Here is a 24,473-nt window from a genome sequence, read left to right on the forward strand (position 1 = left end):
CGTTTCATAACATTGAATAAATAAACATGATCTACATTATCAAATGCCTTTTTCTGGTCCAAGTTTAATACAGCCAAAGAGATATTATCAGTGTTTGCATAGAACAAAATATCTCTAATGAGATTAATGTTGTCATAAATAGAACGACCGGGGATACAATAACTTTGGTCTCTTCCAATAACATGATCAATGCATGATTTTAGCCTACTGGCAAGCAGCCTAGCAAAAATTTTATAGTCTGTGTTGAGGAGGGAGACGGGACGCCAATTTGAAATATCAGCGAGGTCTCCTTTTTGGGGGAGTAAAGTAATGACCGCCCTCCTAAAGGAGTATGGTAAAAATCCAGATTCAAGAGAGGAGGTAAGAACTTCGAGAAAATCATCTTTGAGCATGGGCCAAAAGACATGATAAAATTCAGAGGTAAGTCCATCGATACCAGGAGACTTATTTTTGCCTAGCTGCTTGACAGCATTATCAAGTTCTTCTACAGATATTGGATTCTCAAGGTCCTTTGATAAGGACGGATCAAGAGTCTTGATATTTACAAGTAAACTATTGATGGCGCTCTTGTCAGTTGGCTTTCGAGTGTAAAGAGATTCATAAAAATCACGAACATGATTTTTTATCTCAGAAGGGTTCTCCGAAATACGTCCCGAAGCTAGCCGAATGCGGGATATACTTTTTGATAAGTAATTCGTTTTTTCTAAGTTGAAGAAAAAATTGGAGCATGAGTCTGTTTCATTTGTGTATTTAAAGCGAGACCTCACAAGAGCTCCGCGTGCTTCATTTTGCAGTAACGAGTTTAATGCATTTCTATGCTCGTCGAGAGTATATTTATCTTGTTGGCTAGATTCTTTTGCGCTCTGAAGTTTATCAATCTCCTTGTTAATTTCTATTAGAGCTTGCCTTTTCCTTTGTACTAATTTTTACTATACATTTGAGTAATTGATTTTATATGAACCTTGCCGAAATCCCACCAAGATGCAAAATTCGGGAAGTCATTTTTTTCTTTCTGCCAATCTGACCAAAAAAGACGAATAATATCAATGTAACTTTCGTCTTCCAAAAGAGTGTTATTAAAAATCCAATATGCACTTTTTCCTTTAGCTCGTATTGGGAATTTCAAAGTTAGAGAAACTGCAGAGTGGTCAGATAAGGAACAAGGTATAATTTCACACGTATGAATAGAAGAAACTAGACACGATGGTACATAAAATCGATCTAATCTAGACTTTGAAAAGCCATGTGCACTGGCTGGATTGTGCCGTTGCCAGGTAAATTTCTTTTCATTTGGATTTAGAAAACGCCATGCATCGCAAAGAGAAGATTTATTCAGAACATTTTGCAAAGCCGTAACAAGTTTAGGTCTGTGTTCTGTGAGCGTGCACAAACGATCAATGGCAGGATTTTCAGTGCAATTAAAATCACCCACAATCACAATATTATCTTCGCAACAGGTGGAGATATGACAATTAAGGGCATTAATAGCTTTAATTGCCATTTCATCAGATTGAGGAATGAGTGTGTTGTATACATGATAAATACAGTTATTATGGGAGAGCTTGTTATATAATATATAGCCATCAAAAACAATAAAAGTAGATAAAATATCGACTTGAGAATTATTGACCAAAGTTGTCACTCCTGACCCTCGAGTAATACCGGGTGAGCAAAAAGGTTTATGGGACCAGTTGCTCCAGCAAGGATTGCTATCTTTAAGGTGGTAAGTTTCCTGTAAAAATACAACGAGCGGGTTGCATGCAATTTGCTCAACATAAACTCGGAAGGAGGCGTTTTGAGTTTGGGAGGAGCATCCTCCGGTGTTGAGGGTCAGCATTGACAGTGCCATTATGGCTATAGCAACTTGAGCGTACGTAATGAATGGAGAGAAAGTAAGAAGGAATTAGCTCTCCAGAGTGCTGATCAATTTGTATATCCTCTGCTGCATGTTACGTTTTACTAGGGGGCTGTTTTTCAGGGGCTTTAATTGTTTAACTAGCCCTGGAATATTTGATGTATATTTCCGTGCAATCTGGGCAGGCTTTTTCCGCCCTTTTACGTTTGACAGAAATTTCACAATTTGGCCTTGGGAGAGGGGGCCTTGAGTCAATGGGAGTGCATCTTCCTTCGGGACATCTTCATCCGTTTGGGCATCTTCCCAAGTCATGGAGTCAGTGTCGGTAGATGAATCTCCAACTGTGGAGGATGGGGTAGGAGGGATATTGGGGGTTTGGGAGTCAAGGACTTGCGTTAAGGTTGGAGAGTCTACGGTTTCGGTTTGGGAGGAGGGAGCTTTCCTGGCCACTTTCCGAAGAGGAGAGGGGGCCTTCAGTGTAGTAAGAGTAGTATTGTTTTCGTTTGATTCGGGCGTTAGTTGCTTACGTTTTGAAACAACTTCAGAGAAAGTTCGGACAGGTGATTGGGGAGTTTTCCACACAGGCGAAGGGCACGCAGAAATAGATTTGGGGGGAGGGGACTTGGAGGACACGACTATGGGCGTGGTAGTTGAATTGCTGGACGGCTGAGCAGGTGATGTCAGAGGTATGTGCAGTGGGGAGGATTGAGGCTTCCTAATGCGCGAGGGGGTGGCTGAGGTTGAAAGGGGCCCACGATCACGAGGTGGTAAACTAGGGAAATCAGAGGAGGTGGGTACAGGTGGGGGCATTGTAGTTGCCGCCAAGGGGGGAGGTGATGGTGGCATGGGGTCCGAAACCGTAGTGAGAGGCGGGGAGGATCCGCGCTGGCGCACTCTCGTGTCATTTGAAACTGGGGCAGCGTTTGTCTTTGACTGATTAGTATTTGTGCTTGTTTGAGGTTTCTTACAATTGCGGGAAATATGACCAAATTCACCACAGTTAAAACATCTAACTGACTCAGTTGAAATAAATACACGATAGTTCATACCTGAAAACACGAAATTAATGTTATCTGGAAGTGTTGTGTTAGGTTTCACTAACACTTGAACGTGCCTTCTAAAACTCATAATATGGTTTAGACGCTTGTCTTTAAATCCTAGAGGTATTGGTTTGCAGTCGGACACAACTTTGCAAAAAGGTGCTAGATTTTCAGTCAAGACAGAATTCGGTAGTTCTGGGTATACATTAGATAAAATGACTCGAGTAGTGGGCCGTACAAGGGGGGTTAGTTCAAGAAAGGCCCCCTCATACTCAAGGCCTTTTTGTACAGCATTGATAACAGCTTCTTTGGATTTTAGATACACAGCTATGCGACCATTAGAGATGCGAGAGGCAGATATTACGTCATTAGCGGGTATCGTTGTAGTAAAGACATTGATATAAGATTGTATCGTTACATTTTCAATAGCTTGAAAGCTTACACCATTGTGACGGGTGACATTTTTAAAATGTCCTACATTGTTTAACAAAGGGCCAGCTGCACTTGTGGTATGCTGGCCCTGTACACTACGTTGGTTTGCTTGACTGGCCATGTACGAACCAGTCTAGAAACCTTACAAAAAATAACAGAAAATGTGTTTAAAAAACACTAAAATTGGTAAACCTGACGAAGGAGGATCGAGTCTATATTAATCTATAACCCAACACAATTTTAATGGTACAAAAATCAAGGACCAAATGGTCATATAAATCAGTGAAAAACCAGAAAACCGGAGCTCGAAAAAAAAACACAACTACCTCACGAAAGAAAGAAAGAAAGAAAGAAAAAAAAAAGAAAGAAAGAAAGAAAGAAAGAAAGAAAGAAAGAAAGAAAGAAAGAAAGAAAGAAAGAAAGAAAGAAAGAAAGAAAGAAAGAAAGAGAAAAGTACAAATAAATTAATAATAGATCCAGGGACAATTAAGAGGAGGAAGCATTTCTACGAAAAGAATTTATGTATAGCTTTATATACCACCCGCTAAGTTTCTTAAAGGAATATTTCATCATCCTTTGATTACAACAAATTTGCCACAAAAAAACAGCCATTGTAAGGTACATCTTTTTATTTTGAAGCATTCATTAATTTAGTAATCTTCTTCTGAATAGCTCCAGGTCTGCTTTCAAGAAGCTGATTTTCGACTCTCTAAACCGGATTTCGTCGATTGGCAGGTGTCTACTAAACTCCCTGCCATCCATCGTGCAGGTAGTGTTGTTCGCAAAGTGTTAGCCATTTTCACTTTCTGAATATTGCATCTTTTATTGTCTACAAAAATACAGATGTACACTAGTAGAGTGTAATTTTATTTTAAAGACGAGTCAGATGAAAAAAATCATAGATGGTGTCATGGTCTTCTACTATAAGCAACACACACAGACTGTAAACACAAACATGTACTATTACCTTGAACGTAAATGCTAAAAGAACATTGGATACTGTTCCCCGCAACATCCGAGAAGGTGTAAATGAATGTGGTGTCTCCAGTAACATTGTATGGAGATACCAGATCAGAGGGTGATGTTGTAACATTGAGATCAGTACCGTCTACGGAGTCGGTAGCTGTAGGAGGAGGAAAATTTGCCGTTACTCCCCAAGCCTCGGTCCGCGTAAGAGTAATGGGAGATGGACAGGTGGTCAAGATCGGTGCCGTGGTGTCTGTATAAATAGAAAAAATAATATATGAAGTATTATATAATCGTGCACACATGATGGAATAGAGTAATTGGTGTTGGGAAGAGTACATAAAATAGGTACGGGTAGTGAAGGTATCCAACCAAGTTTTATGAATAAAATGGGTTTTTTTCATTAAAAAAACGCTTTATGGCATTCAAGCAGCCATATAAGTGAAAAACAAGTTCATCAAAATGAAAAGACTCACCTGTACATGCCAAACCTTCAACCGATCTGTTCCATTGACCATCATCTTCGCAAACGATGGGCAGCCCATTACCTTGTAGCTCTCTACCACTAGGACAATATGGTGTGCAAGTTTGTCCGGCGCTAATAGGTTCTGGTCCAGCACATAATGGAGGATTGATATCGACGTTTTCGGGTAATTCTAGAGGATCACACTGAATGACTGGGAAAAAAAAGGCCAGACATGCTTAATGCTAGTGAAATTTCAAAAATGTTAATACATGATGTTACATTTCATTGGGAGATTAGGCGTTTGCAAATATTACAGATGTAACTTGAACTTTATGGCCCGTATTCTGAAGTCGGGTTTAACTTAAACTCAGGTTTAAAGTTGTAGTTTAAGTATGGATAGCCAATTGTTACATAAATCAGTAACGGTAGAGATATCATATTTCAACTCATTTGGCTCTCAAGTCATTCATAATTGTCTAGGAAGTATAAATAGATGATTGTCTTCACCATCGATGAATCAGGAAAGAGCACAGTAAGCATAAGAAATATACAACGTAATCAAACATTTTGACAATTTTGGCTTTCCATAACTTTAGCACAGAGTTAGACCATGGTCTAAGTTAAACCTGACTTCAGAATACGGGCCATTGTGATCGTATTAAGCCGGCAAAACCATCATCCAAACATTTTGTGATATTTATCATTGTTGTTTATGATTCTCTACATGCATGCTTTTTAAATTTTTAAATTTGAACAGGCCTTTATATTTACTTCTGTATGGTCTTTAAGGTATTTTTCGATGTTCTTGTATATTTTGAATAGTTTGAATATTTAATAGTTTATCCATATTCAGTGCCATTTTATTACTTTTGCTTTATATTATATTTCGTTATTAAATCTGCATGTATTTATGCAATGTCTTGGTGTATTGTTTTTAATAAGGGCCCTGATAAAAACCAAGAAATGCTGACTCTGGCTACCCTTTTGAAATATGCGAGATGAATAAAGCTACCTTGCCAAAAACTATTGTTGCGGATATTAAAAGGAATCCCCCACATCCCACATACATTTTTTTTTCGTTCAGTCCCAAATGTGACGATAAACCAGGACCAAGCTGGTTTATTTTGGTATTTTGCGAAGGGGTGTGAAGGGGACCTCCTCAGGATCTTTGTCATTTTAATCGTTATTTACAAAATTCCTAAATAAGGCTTCGTTTTGGTTTGGTTTGAACGTGACGAGATACTTGCTTTTATCGCGTGAAGCTTCGAAAAGGTAGTGCGGGGTGGAGGGGTGTGTGTGTGTGTGTGTGTGTGTGGGGGGGGGGGTTATACCCCAGCCAGTCTATTAGGATAATAACAAATGAAATGATCGGCGGGATTCCCGATTGATAACGTTGATTGTTGATTTTTTTTAACCTAAAAATTTGGGAAATTAATCTTCAACGTTCGACCCATAGTTTACTATTCAGTCGAACATGACCAAAATAAATACTCCTGTACAGGCAGTTTATGCATATAGTATGTCTAGCAAAACATATGTCAATCTGAAGCCGACATTTTGTATTAGTTTAGGAAGGATACCATACAAACAGTCCACTAACATAATTAAGCAGCATTGCTCTACAAATTCAGACAAGCAAACAGCAGAAATTGACGGCTGGAACATTTTTTATAGCTCATTTAATCCTGTGAAGGCATTTCAATTCATAGGTCGAGCAGCGGTAGCAACCAAAAGCATAATGGAGATGAAGTAATTCTACCTGGTGAATAATAATCTCGAAACACTTGGATACGTAGGCCTACAAGGTGTACATGGTGTATGTCTTGAATGTCTTAAGCGATTGAATATTGGTATTATTACGATTATTCTGTGCGTACGAAGCTCCCAAACTACATGATCGTATCTTTAGCAAGTGAATCGAACCCAAGCAGCGTATTTACCTTCACATCGAGGTGCTGTCTGTACAATCCAGCTTGCTTCAGATCCATCAGATTCACACGTGACTGTACTAGAACCAATCAGCTGATAGCCAGAAGAACAGGCTAAACTGCACTCTGTACCCCAAATTGTATCACAGTCACCAACGAATTCAGCGAATTGTGGCAGCCAGTATGGACGGCATCGGTGAACTTTTGGTTTATGATTCAAATGACGTTAAGAAAACGCATATCAGGGGAAAATTGAATCATTCATGGTCTCCAGCATCTCGAAACTAATTACTTCCACTAAACAAAATGTGAGAGGTCTAATTTGTCAAGATACTGACATAGGCTTACGTCTGACATTGGGAAAGAAGTAGTTTAATTGCTGACATTGAGTCACTTTTGGTAACGAAATCACAAAAGTAAATTTCAGAAGCGTTTATGTTAAAAAAAAAAATTAATAGGTATTTTTCATATTATCAAATGTTTATTTCTTTCTGATTAATCCAAGCTGCTATACACCAACAACTATAAGGTACAGATTTTGTTCTGTTAAGCATTCTCCAACACTAACCTTTTAATGAAGATACAAACTCTGATATGATCAGGTGCTATTTTTTTTTAGTTTTCCCCATCAACTGAACCTTACGCTAGAATATGCATGAACTTACTTTCCACTTCAATGTCAAATGTACACATTCTGTTATTTCCTGCAGAATCTGAGGCCGTGCAGGTGACTCGAGAGTCCCCTTCACCCATAGGGCCTTGCTCCTTGTCACAAGTAATGGTGGGTCCGTCACCGCTATTGTCTGTAGCCGAAACGGTCCACGTGACATTAGCCAGAGTTTCTCCACGGGCCGGACTGAAAGTCAAATACTGAGGACATTCAGAAAATGTCGGACTTTGTATGTCTGTCAAGAAAGAACATAAATGTCTTCTCAATTGAAACTCATCCACACAACCACTTCGTATCGATAGAGCATTAATTGTTATTTGCAATAAATAATTATTTAGTGAAAATATAAAAAAACACTGCACTAGCAAAGCAAAAGTTTTAGTGCAATGTTACATGTTTTTAAAGTGATTTATGATTATTAATTAAAGTGATTCTACATGGAATTACTTGATAGTCCGTTTGAGTTTAAATTGTAGCGTCTATGTGAAACAGCGATGAATAGTTTAAAAATATGCAAACGGGGATGGAGGGGGGAGGGTTCAATATTAAATCTGCATTGTGTGATAACTCCCCTGTTCCATCGTCACATATTATAAGTTATGATGGTAACCACGCAATCCCTTGGAGAGGAAGTTGAATTGAGTCCCCAAGTAGAAGAGAGTCACCACATTTACACGTGACTCTTATAGGGTAACCCAAGCCGATGTAGGGATCCAACTGCACATATGTACATCCTACCTTGCCTACCAGACCTACGAGTCACATGACAGTGATGCAGTTCGCTTTTGGCAGATGATGCCCCAAAACAATATACTAAAATATAATTATGTTCATTTACATGGCGCTCTTACGGAATAACTGTTTCACAATGCAGTAATAAGAACTTACCTGTGCACGATGTTGCCATAGTGTTACCTGGAGTCCACTGACCATTAGCCTGACATGACAGCAAAGAATAGTTCGGAGGAGAAAGCTGGTAGCCTTCTTGCGTACATGATATTACGCACGACTGCCCAAAGACAGGATCAGTGGTGCATTTTTCTGGCGTTACTGAAGAGCCATCTGGGATTTCTAGGGGTGGACACGATGCAGCTAGAAAACAAAAACACGCGAAAACAACCAAAGAATATCGGTATAGAGGCGGTACACACGTATTATTCTTTTGTAGACATGTGTTTAGTCATGAAAATGACCACTTGAACTGAAAAAGAGCGCCAAGTTGATGTTTACATTTTTATGATAATGTAGGAATGTATACTGTTTTACGGTGGTCTACCGACACCGCGACACTAGTTGTATTGACCATGCCCTTATCATAATGCCTGGTTGAAACATGGTTAATGTTGATTGTACGGTCTGTTTCTATTAAACGGTCAGAGTATCGCTATCATTATGCAATATGTCGCACTTTTTAAAGAAATATACATCCCAACTGCCTTTGTTGTCAAAATTCACAAAGAGAAAGAATTGAGGGCAGTAGAATCTTGAGAATTTCTGCAAATTATTGCACACTTCAGACTTAAAATAGATCCGTTTTATCACATACAATCTGAATGTAATTAAATTTTATCTGAAAGAAGTAAAACGAACTGTCTCAATTTTCTTATAGTTAACTTGAAATTCCACGTAAAGTAAGCGAACGAACAAGCTGAAAAAAAATTACGTCTAAAAGAGGTTAAAAGAGATTAATTTCTATAATGAGGAAAACTTCCGATATTCGAAGCGCTTTGTGAAATTACAGGAAAAAGATCATGGTTTATCTTTTAAGAGGAAATTTCTATCTCTTTCTCTAGATATATCATGTGTTTAATCGTGGAAATATAAGTTCCAACAATTTATAAAAATGATTCTGTATATCAACTATATAATTTCCTTCAATGAAATTGCCAGAGTTTACTGCAGTTTTTTTGTTCTTGTACGTTTAGTGTGTGTTCCTATACCACAAACCGTCCCGTCTTCTTTAAGAAATCTGATTAAATAACTATTCTGAAATGACAGAATGGGTAGCGAGATCAGGGTGACAAGACTTCCCGGATGTCAAGGACAATCCCATATGTCCCACGTCCCGTATGACCCTGCAGTATTTCACTTTTTGAATAATTATTATATATTTTTTTTCATAAGTGTAGCATACACCAAGAGAGAAATGCAATGAAAATTTCTTTAAACCTTTATTTTCTGTTAACATGGTTAAGCAATGGTGAAACCTACTATATGTAGAAAGATGGTTCGTAATTAGCAGGAGATATGAGCAAAGGGTGAGGGTGAGTGTGTGGTAGTGTCCTGTGGTACTTCCTTAATACCATAGGAACTACGCGTTCCCTGTTGTACCACTGTTGTACAGTGGTGTGGTACTCTCCCAAATTACATGTACCCAATATCCTGTATTATTTCCTGTGGTACTTCCTATTATATAGTACTTCCTGTGGTTCTTCATTTGGAACTTCCTGTAGTACTAACTAAAGTTCTACATGTGTTTTTTCGTAATAGAGGGGAGGGGGGGGGGGTTTACCCAATTGATCCGCCAATGTTGACTTCAGTTAAATTTTCCTATAATGGGTTAACAAATAATAATATAATTAAAATACGTGAAAAAGAAAGTTGGTCTACTGAAGTAACTTCCCCCTGACCTACCTATGCAACTGAAATTATTACTTGTCCACGTTCCATCTGCCTGGCAGATCGGGTTTCTACCGCCAATGCCTTCAAAGCCGAACACACAGTCGAAAATGCATTGTGTGCCGAAGACCTCGGTACTTGGTGGGTTGTTGATGCAACCAGATTTAACACCGTTTTCAGGTGTCATAAGTGCAGGACACGTCTTTGCTGCGGTTAAGAAATGAAATGAAAAATTAAACAAATCATTCCCTAGACACATAGCAATGGTGTTAATTTGTTTGTCAATAATTGAGGACGCTTTTACCAAACTGAGACGGAATAGAGGAAAGGTACGAAAAGTACAGAACCCTTTTATTGAGGATTCCATCGGGCTTGTCAGAGGGAGAAAATATATCACTAATTGTCTTTTTCAAATATAACATTTTTGGTGATAAACCACTATATTTCCGGCATTGTCATAATTATAAATCATAAGATATACTCGAGAAAGCATTTCCGTGCCTTCATTGTAATCGATTAATTACAACAGATGCTGTAACCAGGGCTGAGTTTGTATTTCAGTTTGAATTTATTTGAGTGAAGAGGCCGAGGTGATGGGTTTAAAAATATATGCTGATGGCTTCAATTCGTTTAGGTTTTATTAATGATTTATTTTTTTTTATTTTGTATTTGGAAAATCTCTCTTTGATGTTTTTTATTTGATACTGAAAAAAATTCAATATGTTGAATTTACTGTAGAAGTTTCTTCTTGATGCATATAATTATCAACAATGTTATTTATAATTATGCATTGGAAGATGTCTGACATTGTGTTTAACATTCATGAAAAAATTATGTTGAATTTATGAGTTGTCAAGGTATTTGTAAAGACATCAAAGTTCTATTTGTTTGTTATATAGATTTTATTTTGTATATGAATCGAAGTTGTCGATAAAAACTACTCAATAAAAAAAGATGTCTGGTACTGCCACTCTGCAACGGTGTGACGAATGGTCGATGACCCTTCCGTGACCAAGAATTTGGCATCTCCTTTGCAGTGTTTCAAGACCATTTCTGGTAATTTTGTTTCGTAGCCGAATAATGGCTTTAGATAATCACTTTCGTTTTATTGTGCGATGAAATCGAGTCGTTATATTTATCCACGTTTCCTGTTGGGCAACTAAATGATTTCAAACGACTTATTGTACGAACCTTGGCATATGGGTTCATCACCGGTCCAACCTGCTGATCCATGATCGCCCCTTAGTTCACAAGTCCTCGCTTCTGATCCTTCGAGTTCATATCCTTCATTACACAGGTAGGAACACTCAGACCCATACACGGGACTAACGGGACAGTTGGTTACAGATCCATGAAAAGGAGCTTGAAGACGTGGACATCGGAAAACTAAAAATAAACAAAAAGGGTCAAAAACACAAATTTCCATATGGAGCAAATCCCTGACTTAATTTGGTCAACATTAGCTCAAAGACTACATTTTGTTTCGGTATATATATGTCCCCCCAAAAAATAAATGTCACTAATCCAATTCAGTACTTGATTCTTTGAATGTATGTGCTTTATAACGGATCCGGTGAAACAGAAATAAAAAAATATGTTTTATTTATTAAATGCCTGCTGAATTCAACTCATTTGAAAGTAGATAAAAAGAGCACTGTTGATTAACAACTTTGCTCACTAGCATCCCCTTGCATATTGCCGGGCCCGGGCCCAGGGGTCGTCCTCGGCACTAACCCGTCTATGTGGTCTAGTGGTTAAGGCACCGGCGTTCAAAGCTGGGGCCCGGGTTCGATTCCCGGCACAGACATTTTTTCGGCATTACCAAGCTACGCCTACCATTGTTCTCTTCATCCATTTCTTTCACAAAATATTAAAATAAAAGAGTTGCCAAAGCAGCTGTACATGTATAACTTTACACATGTATATATATATATATATATATGTGTGTGTGTGTGTGTGTGTGTGTGTGTGTTTGTAACATTTTCACCTTACATAAACACTTTTTCTTTTCCTAATTATGCTGTAGATTAGTATCTCCTATATACCATGTTATTATGCCATGGCCCTGCTCACAAGCCTTGCTTCTAAAGGCGTCCTAAAACCAATTAGTATGTGTTATATCGAATAATATTTGCTTATATACCTATTATATGCACTGTGTGTATATTTATTTGATTGTAATGTGATATTTTTCTTTGTCTTGAAATTTGAACTTAAACTTTAGGGGCAAATATCATGCCAAAGAAAATATACACGAGAAGATTAATGAGAATGAAGAAATACTACACTAAATAGATATTCTCTTCCATGATATAAATGCATTTATGTGGGATATATTATCTTTAAAAAATGTCTCACCTGTAACATGCACGATGACATGGCAGACCGCCAGATTGCCATTCGAGTCAACAGCCATGTAGACTAATCGTGTTGGGTTCTCGGGAAAATTGTTATCCTCTGGTATCGTAGAATTCCTTCAGAAAGATAAAAAATAACGAAGTACATAAGATTGGGCCGGGAGGGGAGAGGCGGATATCACCGAACGAGGGATAACAAATCAGATTAATTACGTTTCATAATGACACCCTTTGCTGAAAGCTGTCTAAAACTGGTCCTATGCTAGATACATTAGGACTTATTGTCTTTCATTTGATTGTCCAAAATAACAGAAATTTTGAACAGAATTGTGAATATTTGTAGTATTTTCGACGAAGGGTAGAAAATGGGTTTGAATTACGGTAGGCTCCCTATGCAGATATAAGTATTATACAAGGCTCATTTTGGGATTATAGCCCAAACACGTTTCCTGAATGTGTGAAATTACCTCAACAAATTGTATGTCCAGCGTGGAAATATATAATTTGGGATATAAATTCATGAAACCGCGTATCCAGGATTTAATTTTGAAGGGGAGACACCAAAAATAGTAGGGGGGACACAAAATCAAATGTCCCCCTACTATTTTTGGTCTTCTATGATGGAGAAAAATGCATCTTTCACAATCGAAATAATACATATATTTTGGACTTAATGACCTTACATTTTGGGTGATAACCTTTTTTTGTTGCTTAAAATGACCTTAAATTTTGGGTGATAGCCTTTTTTTTTTTTTGGCTCATCAAAGTTTCCAGCCCCGGGTCCCCCCTACCTTTTGGGACAGATTTCCGCCCATGTTATAGAATGGAATGGGGAACGAAAATAGGGACATACAAAGTCAGTGTGAATGCTCCGGAATTGTCAGTTGCGTCTGGTGCAAGATCACCTATGTCCGGTATGTTGGCATAGGACTGTCCCCTGTCGGCGTTGTAGTGGTGATCCAGCGGACACGGAGATGAGAAAACAGGGGCTTCATTATCTGAAATTGTAATTCAAGTGAAATAAATAATATACATATAAAATCATTTAATTATCCCTCCCAAACAAATACGATGTAAGAGTATCATTGTTGGTTGTGTTGTTGCTGTTGTTGCACATAAAAAAAAATAGTGGCAGTGGGTTTTGAATTGAATGTTCGTAGGTTCATAACGTACATTGACACATTACAAGTTTAATGAGATTTATGAAACATCGCCGAAAGTATATAAGAGGGAGCTTGAAATGTATGATTTTAAATAGGTAGCCAAAGAAATGTGACTGGTACAGTATGCTTTATAGTAAAAAAATGTTATAATTTCAATCAATTTTAATCTTTTTTTGAGATTGTCCAAAATTATTTTTTCTGGCTTTATTTGTTGATTATTTGTCTAGCACTAGAATTGTGATATATTGTAACCTTTTAATAATATACATGTACATTTTTACTTTGTAAATATGATAATATGAGTCTACGGACTTTTGTCATGTACCATTTTCACAATAAAACCAGAATTGAATTTAATTGAATTAATATGCAAAACTTTTACAGAGAATTGGCTGTTAAAAAGAAATAAACGGCTAGTAAACTTCTATGTGATTGAGGTGTTAAATCTGATACTCCAAAAAAATATTAATTCACATACTCTTTACAATGTAGCTTTTGCCCGGCGTTAATAATGTATAACCCTATAAAAGTCCATTATAAATGTTGGCGTAATGTGCCATTGGAATGAAAAATCTTTCAAACAAGTTTAACATTAATTTTAAGAGCATATTACAGGAGTATTTTAGTTTACTGAAACATGAAGATTTACTAAATTAAGTTCAATCAAATAAGATTAGGTACTTTTGCCTGGGTTTGAATAAAGTATTTCCTTTCTCATCAATATTAGACAACAGAAAACATTGTTATTGTTCCTGGAACCTTGATCAGACAAAAAAGTACAAAGTATTTTTTTTCAATCCAAACACATCATAAAAAGGAATAATCAAGAAAAGGAACAATTCTAAATTTCAAGGATTAAATGACCAGCTAAATATAATTTCTATTTATTTTTAATCCAAAGGCGTAACTTTCAAATCTCAAGATTTTAAAATTCAAATATTTTAGTTTTTAATTTATTTCCGCGAGGTTTAAATCTAAATCTAATATTCGGGTGATCACTATACTCACATCTGACCAGGGTGGCTTTTCACATAGATTTAAGTAGAGTCTTACTTAAATTTCCAGTACGGTAAGGGGGTATATACAAGCATCACTCAATTTGTCAGATGCGTGTTGGCGTTTAATTATGACTCTAATAATTATTACAACTTTTCGGTGAACAAACTCCAACCTTTGTGGAACCCCCTCCATCCTTGAAATTTAAATCGTGTCATGATAATAGATTCTTTACCTGTGCATGTCACCTCTCGCACGTCACTCCACATTTCAGTAGAAAGGCATGTCTTAGAATAGACTCCATTTTGCAGGTAGCCATGATTGCAAGAGAATGAACAATGTGTATTATAAGGCACTCCTCCAGATTGAGTACACGTAGTCGGTAGAACAGACCCATCTTCAGGTTCAATCAATGTGGGACATGATATCTCAACTAGGAAAATTATTAGGAAAATATGTCATGCAATGATATCAACAGTCAACTGTACTTTACTGTATATTAATTTCAACGGGAATTCAAATTGTGAATATACTAAAAATAACGGGTATGTTACCTCCCCATTTCCCTAAAGAAGGAATACAGTTAATCGAGATAATAAAAAATTCTTTATATTTGTGAGAGACAAAAAAAAAAGGATTTTTTAATCAACATTTCTCCAAAAAGTCGCTGGGATATATGTACAAATATTTTTCTATCCAATTTTAAAGATGAGTTAAAAATTACATCTTTCAAAGTCCATTCCTCTTGTAGATGCATGTTTTTATAATTGATTTTCGTTTTCTTTCTTTTTAAACGTAAATATTGATGTTTATTCCAAGCCATATTTTATTAGAACGAATTTTGCCCAAATCATCACCATTATTTCATTTAATCATAGGCGTCAAATTAGGGGGGGGGGGGACAGGGGTACAAGTCCCAGATTTAAAGGATGGGGGACACAATAGGTCAATTACCCCAAATATTTCGAATTCTGTATTTCGGTTGGTTTATTTATTGACAAAAAGTATCCGCATAATTATATTTCTGAGTGTCTATTAATGCTTGGAATGTTCCTTTTCAATGTCTGAATGAAAATCTTCAGAAATGAAACATTGAGACTCCTGCAATGTTGTTGTCATGTGTGCTGTAATAATTTCAAATTTTAAAAGTCGGAACTAGACGTCAGAAGAGTTTCCTCACATGCAACATATAAACAAACATATGTATATACACACATTCGCACACTAACAGACATCCCCATATACGCCCTAAAGGAGGTATATCCAGTTTAGTTACAAAATGGGTTAGGGAAAAAATGAAAATGTAATAAAGGAAAAATTGAAAAATGAAGACCCACAGATTTTTTACACGTGCATTTACCGTGTTTTCATTCCCACGGTGGGGTTTTATGTTACGTTAAGTTTATTACATTAAACACTGCAGTATATGTATGATTTAAAACTTTCATTTTTTCATAATGTCCTGAAGTGGATCTAACCTCTTTTGGAAATAATTGAACTCTTCACATATACATGTATATAAAATCATATATTTGTACATATATTCATATATAGCGATGTATGTAAATACATTTTTTTGTATTGAAACACGCCTATATTGTCGCCTTTTAATCCAGATTAGTCATGCTAGTAGAAACACATATATTCACAAATTAAAACACAATTAATATTTCAGAAGTTTACCATCACAAATGAGGTCTTCCCCGTCAAATGAGCCATTAACTTGGCAAACCCTGGTAATAGACTTTCTTCCCTGACTGCTCTTGAATCCATCATTGCACATGAAGTAGCATGAATCCCCATATACAGCAGAAAATGGACAACCAGAGACGGATCCATTGGGAACTGATGGTATGTTACATTCGATTTCTGTGTAATGAAAATAATGAAGTATGAACTTATTCAAAATAGATCGTCAAACTTTGCGATGACGATGAGAATAATAGATCGTCAAACGAGGCCTAAAAATATCATTCTCACCGTCATCGCAAAGATGCAAGGGCAATCATAATAACAACTCACAATGTATAACGTTTACCCTAATATAAAAACATTGTACTTTCAGTTGCAACGTTAATAACTATAAAAGCTATAGGCCTACAGGCCTCATGAGCTATATACATATCTTTGATTATTTCGAAGAACCGAGTAAAACGATTCCTAAAAATAGGGTAATGAATTTGACATTTCCTGACAAACAGATAATAATAATAACAATAATAGTAATAAGAATGATAATAAAGTTGATAATAATAATAATGATAATAATAACATTCATATGACGCTCTATACGGTGTTTCAAAGCGCACAGGTGGGCTGACTAATGTAAACAATGAATCCATTAATAAAAAAAACAAACACAAACACTATGCTAGTTTTGAAAAAAAAGAGAGTTTTAAATGAGGATTTGAACAGTTCAGCAGAGGGAGCTTTTGGAATATGGGTAGGGAGCTTTTTCCACAGGGCAGGGGCAGTAACATAAAAATATAATTGATTGCTTACTGTTACAAGATTGCGGCTGTCCGCTCCACATCCCAACGGTGGAAGGCGAACTTGATCTATTGCAAACGAAGACGGGAAGGAGATCATCTGATGTGTCTTCAGACAGTACATATCCGTCCAGACAGGAGACTTGGCATTCAGATCCGTAAATCGCTCCTGATGTACAGCCGCCACTGCCAGAGCTCAAACTGATTTCACCATTTGTTGGAGCATATAGAGGGGGACATCTAGTAACTATGCCAAATAAGATGAATATTTTTTTATTAAGTTATTTACATTCAATTTCTAAAGTCATGCATAAATTAGCGTAATCAATTCATTAAGAATTAATTTGAACACTTTTGGATTCAATATAACATTTTGTAAATGGGTGGCGTACCTGTCGACTTTACGTCGTGATCAATAGCCAAGATCTTTGGAGGGCGTCTTTCCGGTTACAGCCCGATAGACCGCGGGTCCGATAGACCGCGGGTCCGATAGTCCGCGGGTCCGATAGACCGCGGGTCCGATAGACCGCGGGTCCGATAGACCGCGGGTCCGATAGACCGCGGGTCCGATAGTCCGCGGTGTGTGTAAAATTATGATCAGGATATAGTGAGATCCAATGCCATCAAGAGGTCAAAAGGCCAATGATACGAGTCCATGGGGTTCTATAACGATGACCCAAAGGACAATCGCCCCCTGACATCTACTTCAAGGAAAATATTATCCCCTTTTTTTATCGTCAGGGACTGTTACCCCCGCCCCCCCCCCGGAAATTTACCCTCTAGACGCCATACGGAGCCTCTAAAATGCCATCGACTTGACGACATGGCGAGATACTTTATCTTGCCATGTCGACTAAATAAGCTTATTATGTCCGCATGGCGCGATACGTTATCCTGCCAAGTCAGTCCACTTATAAAAAGTTATATGTCAACATGGCGAGATATTTTATCTTGCCAAGTCGACTTAAATAAGTTACATGTCAACATAGCGATATATCGGGATTTTTGCCGGGACTTGTACACTTCATATCTCGCCATGTGGACATATCGACTTAACAAGATAGAATATATCGCTATGTCGAAATAATAAGCGTATTAATTACTTAGGCAGCGGAAGCGGGGGGGGGGGGGGGGGGACCTTTCCCCCTAAATTTGAGGTGGGGGACGGTCCCCCTAGATTTTTAGTTGAGAACCTTTTTTTTGCTTGTCAATTTGTTTTTTACGTCCCCCCTATATTGAGGTGGACCCCCTAAAATCTTTTTGTCCCCCCCCCTAATTTTGGTTGATAACTTTTTTTTTCTTGTCAAAAAATTTTGGTGGTCCTTCCTATAAATTTTGGTTGATTTGCTTGTCAAATTTTTTACCTGTGTCCATCCCAAAATTTCAGGTGGACCCCCCAAAAATGTTTTGCCTTTCGTCGCCAATGATTAATTAAGACATGGCAAGATAAAGTACCACGCCATGTCGTCACGTTGATGGCATTTTCAAGGCTCCGTACTAGGGGTAATTGTCTGGAGGGTAAATTTCCGGGGGGGGGGGGGTATCAGTCCCCGGCGGTAAAAATATGGGGATAATATTTTCCTTGAAGTAGTTGTCAGGGGGTGATTGCCCTAATTGGGTTATTGTTATAGAACCCAGGCGCGGATCCAGGATTTCGTGGGGAGGGAGGGGGGCCAAATTTGAACTGATTTTTGGCGCCCATATGTGTACTTTTCGAAAAATGGCACCCACTCCCTCCCGGCCAGGCTAACTTAAGTGCCTTAAATGGATTTTGAATTATCTTATAATCACATTAAAAAAAACCAAAGACCACTTTTTCATGTGTTCTTGAAAAAAAAACCCATGAGTATATAATGTAATATCAATGGGAGCGCGAAGCACGAGCGATCTTTTTTTTTTTTTTTTTTTTTTTTTTTTTTGGGGGGGGGGGGTTCAATTTGGTTTAACTTCTAACCAGAGTAGGCCCTACTAGAATATTGTGTGAACGGGAGCTGTAGTTTCTGTACTGTTGTGTTAGAATAACCTTCAATAATATTAATGATAACCTCTTGGGAATAATGCAATCTCGAAGCAATCGACTAATAATTATCCTCATCAGTGGCGTATTTATTCAGCATGGGTGCACGGGGGGTGGCGAGGGCACCAAGTTAAAAAAATAAATGAAATGGGGGGGGGAACGTCAAAGAAAATCTGAGATTTCATTCTTAAAAACAAATTGAGGTATCTCACAAGGCCTAGATAAATAATGAGAACGCGAAGCGCGATCTGTTTTTTTAAATAGATTTTCCATGTATTATATCCTGAAAGCCTAAGTCAGGGGCGGACCAAGCTTCCGCCAATAGGGCGAGGGGCCATTTTTCACCCATATTTTCCCCGATCGGCCGCTCAAAGTTGATTTTTTTTTTATTTGAAGGGGTTGTCCCAGTGCCGTAACGAGCCAACAATTTCGAGGGGGCTCGATATGGTGTATCGCATAAAATTAATAAGAAGTTGCCAGTGAGCGAAGCGAGCAAGCAAATATGCTGACATTTTTATTACAAAAATACAAGGTTGTGATAGATTTTGACATAATATTTAGAAAATAATATTATATTTCATCCTAATCCCTTTCCTTTTCTCTCTATTTTTTCTTAGTCTTGATTCTCTCTTCTTTTTTTTTTTGGGGGGGGGGGGAGGGGGGGGGGGCAAAATCCCCATGTCCTAACAATCATTTCCTAGCTTTACTTTATAAGCAACATAAATGTGTAATAATCTCTTAAGCCCTATGTAATCTAAAAATGAAATTTTATGTATTTTGTCCTGAAAATTGAACATTTTGGGCAAAGTTTGTGAATCTGAACAGGACGCGTATGTAACTAGATAATTACCACGAGCGCGAAGCGCGAGCAGAAATGTTAAATATTCGTTCTGGCCTGGTTGAAAAGGGACCTGTTACGGATGTTTTGCAGTTAGCCATTAAGACGATACATATTTCAACGATGAAATAATGCGAGTGCGAAGCGCGAGCTGAACATTTTTTATATTCCAACCTAAAAAGATGAGATTTCAAATCCTTAATGGGACATTCGATTCATGTTTGGCAATCATGAAAAAGGATGGGTATTTTTTGGTATCTTCCTACAATAATAATGCGAGCGCAAAGCGCGAGCAGAAAATTTTTGATATTCTGATTCGAAACTGGATAATCTTAAAACGTTTTGAATAAGATCAAGCTTTGTATCCCAAAAACATGCGTGCGCGTGTTTTAGAGTTAGACAGAATCCTGGCAATCTGAATACATTTCATTTTTCATCATAAAAATCAATAATGCAAGCGCAGAGCCCGAGCTGAAAATATTATTTGAAATTCCGATATGAAAAGGGTCAATTTAAGCACTGTTTACAGCACTGTGTATATAGGGAAATTTGATAGCACTATATAAATAATGCGAGCGCGAAGCGCGAGCTGATATTTTATTATTCATTTGACCTAGGATCGAGACATTAATTTTTTAGGCCTAAGGACATTTTGTCATAATATAAGAATGATGACTGTCATCTATTTCTTTTCCTAAAACTTGTTGTTATTTATTTCTGAAAAAGGGACAATTTAGTTATTATGAATTCATACAAATTTTATTTCATATTTATTAATCTGTTAAGCCTAATGAGTGTGTGAAATTTGTTGACAGTGCATGAGGCCTGAAAACTGGATATTTTAAGTATTTTTGTAATCATGAATAGGATTCATTGGTTGATATATTTTTAGCAAATAATGCGAGCGCAAATTGAGATCCGGAATTTTTTAATGGGGGGATTTAAGTAGTTTGTTATAGAATTAATATACATGTATAGGTATACATAACTCACCTATCAAAATGCGAGCGCACAGCGCTAGCTCATAGGCCTTTTTTATTTTTTTACAATCGAGACACCTGAAAAGGTATATTTAGAGAATCTTATATGAAATATAAAAAGACAATAGGTAGGCCTACTTGGCAAATAGTGCGAGCGCACAAAATGTTGCAAATGTTGATTCAAACCATAAAACGGACATTTTCCAGAGCACTTAAAAACATAAATTGGTAAATAAAACAAAATAATGAAAGATCGATGTCCGAACTGAATTATGTTTTGTATATTGATATCAAAACTTGATATTTTAAACTACATATCAGCCTATTGAGCAAGATAATCTCATCGAACAGGCAATGCGCGAGCGAAACTTTAATATAGTGAGAAAGTCTTCTCCTGACCTTCTTTTATTCACTCGTCTTCCTCCTTTTATGTTTTGTCTTCTTTTTTTCTCCTTTCTTTCCCCCTTTTTTTCTTTCCCCGTTTTTCACAATTTATTTGCTCTGTCAATAGGGGGGAGGTTGCCCTCGGGCCGCCTCGATCCGCCTATGTTAGTAGTTGTTATGATGAACACGATGCATATCTATTAAGAAATGAATGCGACCGCGAAGCGCTTGCTGAAAACTTTTATAATGATGAAATGAAAAATACATTTTCAGTTGTCAGGTTAGAATATCAAATATTTTCAGCTTGTGCTTCTCGTTCGCATAAAAAACTGTAAGGTCGGGATGCGTATATAACTAAACAATTTATTGATGCCAGCGCGAAGCGCGAGCTCAATTTTTTATATACTGACTTAAGAAGGACTATGGTATAATTCCTTTTCTAATTGCTTGTCCTTTTTCTCTTCCTTTTTTCTGTTTCTTACGCCTTTTTTGCGCCACCATGGGGGGGGGGGGCAAAATCTTTGCCCAAAATCTTTGCCCCCCTGGATCGGCCTATGTATGTTGACTTGAAAAACACTAACACTTACATGTGGGATTGAAGCAGAGGATGCATACCTAATTAATCAAATATTGCGAGCGCGTAGCGCGAGCTGAATTTGATAATAACCCTTTTTTGTGACTCTGAACAGGGTATCTATCTCGCTAAACAGACTTAAAACTCGAAAACATTGTTTTTTCTGTTATCGTAAAAACGGGATATTTTAATTCAGCCGCATTAATTTAAGTTTTTTGGGCAGGACATATATTTCACTATAAACAGGTAATACGAGCAATGATGCGCCCCCGGTCGAAAATGAATTTGCATGAAGCCCTCTAAGTTCAAGGTCAATTTGGCACCCTCGGTTGAACATAAACTTTGGCCCCCATGTGAAATATAACTTTGCCCTCGCTCCCCGTCTCTGAAACATGTATTTGTCGCATTATGGTCAAAATTCAAATTAGCGCTCCCCTAGTTCTAACATCAATTTGGTGCCCCGTTAGATCGAACATCAATTCGGCGCCCCATAGTTCGAACGTCATTTTGGCGCCACCAAATCGACGTCCAGGGGGGCGTTTCGTGAAAGGACTTGTCGGACGTTTTATCCGACAAGTCCCATTTTATCCGACAGTTACCATAGTAACAGTACCTCTCAGCCAATCAACATCAGAGAAAGATGTCAGATCTGACAACTTGTCGGATGAAAATGTTGATGAAACACTCCCCTGGTCAACATCCGTTTCCCATCTCCTTTTCTTTCTTTTTTCTTTCTCTTATCCTCATTCCCCTTCCTTCCTTTCTCTTTCTTTCTCTCTTTCTTTCCCCCTCTTCTTTTCCCCCCATCTTTTCTTTCCCCCTTTTCTTCTCTTTTTCTGTCTTTTCTTTCCCTCTTTTCCTCTCTCTTTTCTCGTTTTTCCTCTCTCCCCCCCCCTCTCTCTCTTTTTTTCTTCTCTTTTCCTCTCTTCCTCTCTCTCTCCCTTTTCTTATCTTTCTTCCCATCTTCCTCTCTCTTTAAATAGTATTCTCTTCCTTCCTCTTTTTTCTTCTTCTTTTCCCCCTTTTCCTTACTCTGGTCTTTTCTTTTCTTTCTTTTCCCTCTTCCACTTTTTTCTCTTTCCCCCTTTACTTCTCCCTTTTCTTTTTCTTTCCTTTCCCCCCTTTTTTTCTCTTTTAATCTTTTTTTCTTCCCTCCCTCCCCTTCCTCCCTCTCTCTCTTTCTTCTCTTCTTTTCCCCTCTTCCTCTCTCTCTCTTTTTTTCTTATCTTTCTTCCCATCTTCCTCTCTATTCAAATATTCTTCTCTTCCTTCCTCTTTTTTTCTTCTTTTTCATCCTTTTCCTTTCTCCTTTCTTTTCTTTTCTTCTTTTTCCCTCCTCTTTTTTCTTTTTCTTTCCCCTTTTTTTCTCCCTTTTTTTCATTGTCTTTCCTTTCTCCTTTTTCTTCTTTTTTTTCCTTCTCTTCCTTTCTCCTTCTTACTCTCTTTTCTATTCTCTTCTTTTCCCATCTTCCTCTTTCTTTTTTTATTCTCTCCCTTTTCCCCTCTTCCCCCTCTATTTTGAGCTGGGGGTGGGGGTGAGGCAGTTCCCCCTCGGCCCACCCCTGGATCCACACGATCCACACCTGATAGAACCCCATGGCCTCGTATCATTTGACCTTTGGACCTCTCGATGACATTTGATATATCTGATCATAATTTTACACACACTGCGGACTATCGGACCCGCGGTCTATCGGACCCGCGGACTATCGGACCCGCGGTCTATCGGACCCGCGGTCTAACGGACCCGCGGTCTATCGGACCCGCGGTCTATCGGGATGTCCCCGTCTTTCCAGCCTCCAAATTACCACAGTCTATTTTTCCTCACCCTGTGTAAGGGATTGGATTGGTTTGTTGTTCATAGGTTAAAGTTAATGTCTCTCTTCAGTGGGAGTGTGTGTCACCCAAAACACACATTTCATGTGAAATTACTAAATACGATGACCCCTCTCCACCACTGAACGACATCAATTTCTTATTGGATTTTTTTTTCATTGAAAACAAACCTTTGACATCCACATTAAATGTACATGAAGCATGATTTCCTGCAACATCAGCGGCCCTATATTCGATGGTATGTTCTCCTTCCACCAGGCTGGTCGGTATACTCCCAGTTACTATATCCGAGTTCACGCTGTACAGATAGGCTGTCAGAGTGTTTCCAGCATCTGTTGCCTGTAATAAGCGTACCAATAAAATGACATAGGCTATTATAATTAATTTTTTAAAAATTCATTTCAAATTTTCAAGAATGAAATTCCAAAGGCGAAATGCAATAAAACTTAATGAAATGAAATGTAAACCTCCTGGAGAGCTTTATTATATCTCACATATTAAATGAACTTACACGATGATCGAATATTATGATTTCGGTGGGGGGGGGGGGGGTTACAATACTATTGTTTATGTACGAAATTGTTCGAAAATATATTTAAGTATAATCCTACAATGTGCATTTCATCTGTGCTTCGGGTAGTTAAAGGAAGTACTCCAAGCTGAAAGTTATATGATTTGAACAGATAAAGATAAATCAGAAAAACAAAACAATGATTAAAATTGGAACAAAATCGGACAAGAATATTAAACGAAGTTATGATATTTAGATTTGCATTATTTCGGTGAAACAGTTCTATGCATGTCTTCATGAATATTCAATGAGCAAACTGAAGATCTAATATCCTCACATATTCTTTTATTAG

The 24,473-nt window shown here is 37.6% G+C and overlaps 1 protein-coding gene across 1 annotated transcript in view; it reads right to left on the reverse strand.

Moving 5' to 3' along the window:
* The window catches only part of LOC129274174 (sushi, von Willebrand factor type A, EGF and pentraxin domain-containing protein 1-like), an 84,619-nt gene that overhangs the window by 45,513 nt on the left and 14,633 nt on the right, over nucleotides 1–24,473 (reverse strand). The window contains exons 11-23 of the mRNA XM_064108260.1: nucleotides 23,781–23,949; nucleotides 16,995–17,228; nucleotides 16,176–16,361; nucleotides 14,728–14,925; nucleotides 13,187–13,331; nucleotides 12,335–12,450; nucleotides 11,168–11,362; nucleotides 9,992–10,183; nucleotides 8,246–8,449; nucleotides 7,353–7,592; nucleotides 6,700–6,888; nucleotides 4,770–4,970; nucleotides 4,295–4,546 (exon numbers count right to left, since the gene is read on the reverse strand). Coding sequence (XP_063964330.1) covers nucleotides 4,295–4,546; nucleotides 4,770–4,970; nucleotides 6,700–6,888; nucleotides 7,353–7,592; nucleotides 8,246–8,449; nucleotides 9,992–10,183; nucleotides 11,168–11,362; nucleotides 12,335–12,450; nucleotides 13,187–13,331; nucleotides 14,728–14,925; nucleotides 16,176–16,361; nucleotides 16,995–17,228; nucleotides 23,781–23,949 — 2,521 coding nt within the window. The remainder of the gene's footprint in view (nucleotides 1–4,294; nucleotides 4,547–4,769; nucleotides 4,971–6,699; nucleotides 6,889–7,352; nucleotides 7,593–8,245; nucleotides 8,450–9,991; nucleotides 10,184–11,167; nucleotides 11,363–12,334; nucleotides 12,451–13,186; nucleotides 13,332–14,727; nucleotides 14,926–16,175; nucleotides 16,362–16,994; nucleotides 17,229–23,780; nucleotides 23,950–24,473) is intronic.

Source organism: Lytechinus pictus, chromosome 13, assembly GCF_037042905.1.
Source record: "Lytechinus pictus isolate F3 Inbred chromosome 13, Lp3.0, whole genome shotgun sequence".
NCBI classification, from domain to species: domain Eukaryota; kingdom Metazoa; phylum Echinodermata; class Echinoidea; order Temnopleuroida; family Toxopneustidae; genus Lytechinus; species Lytechinus pictus.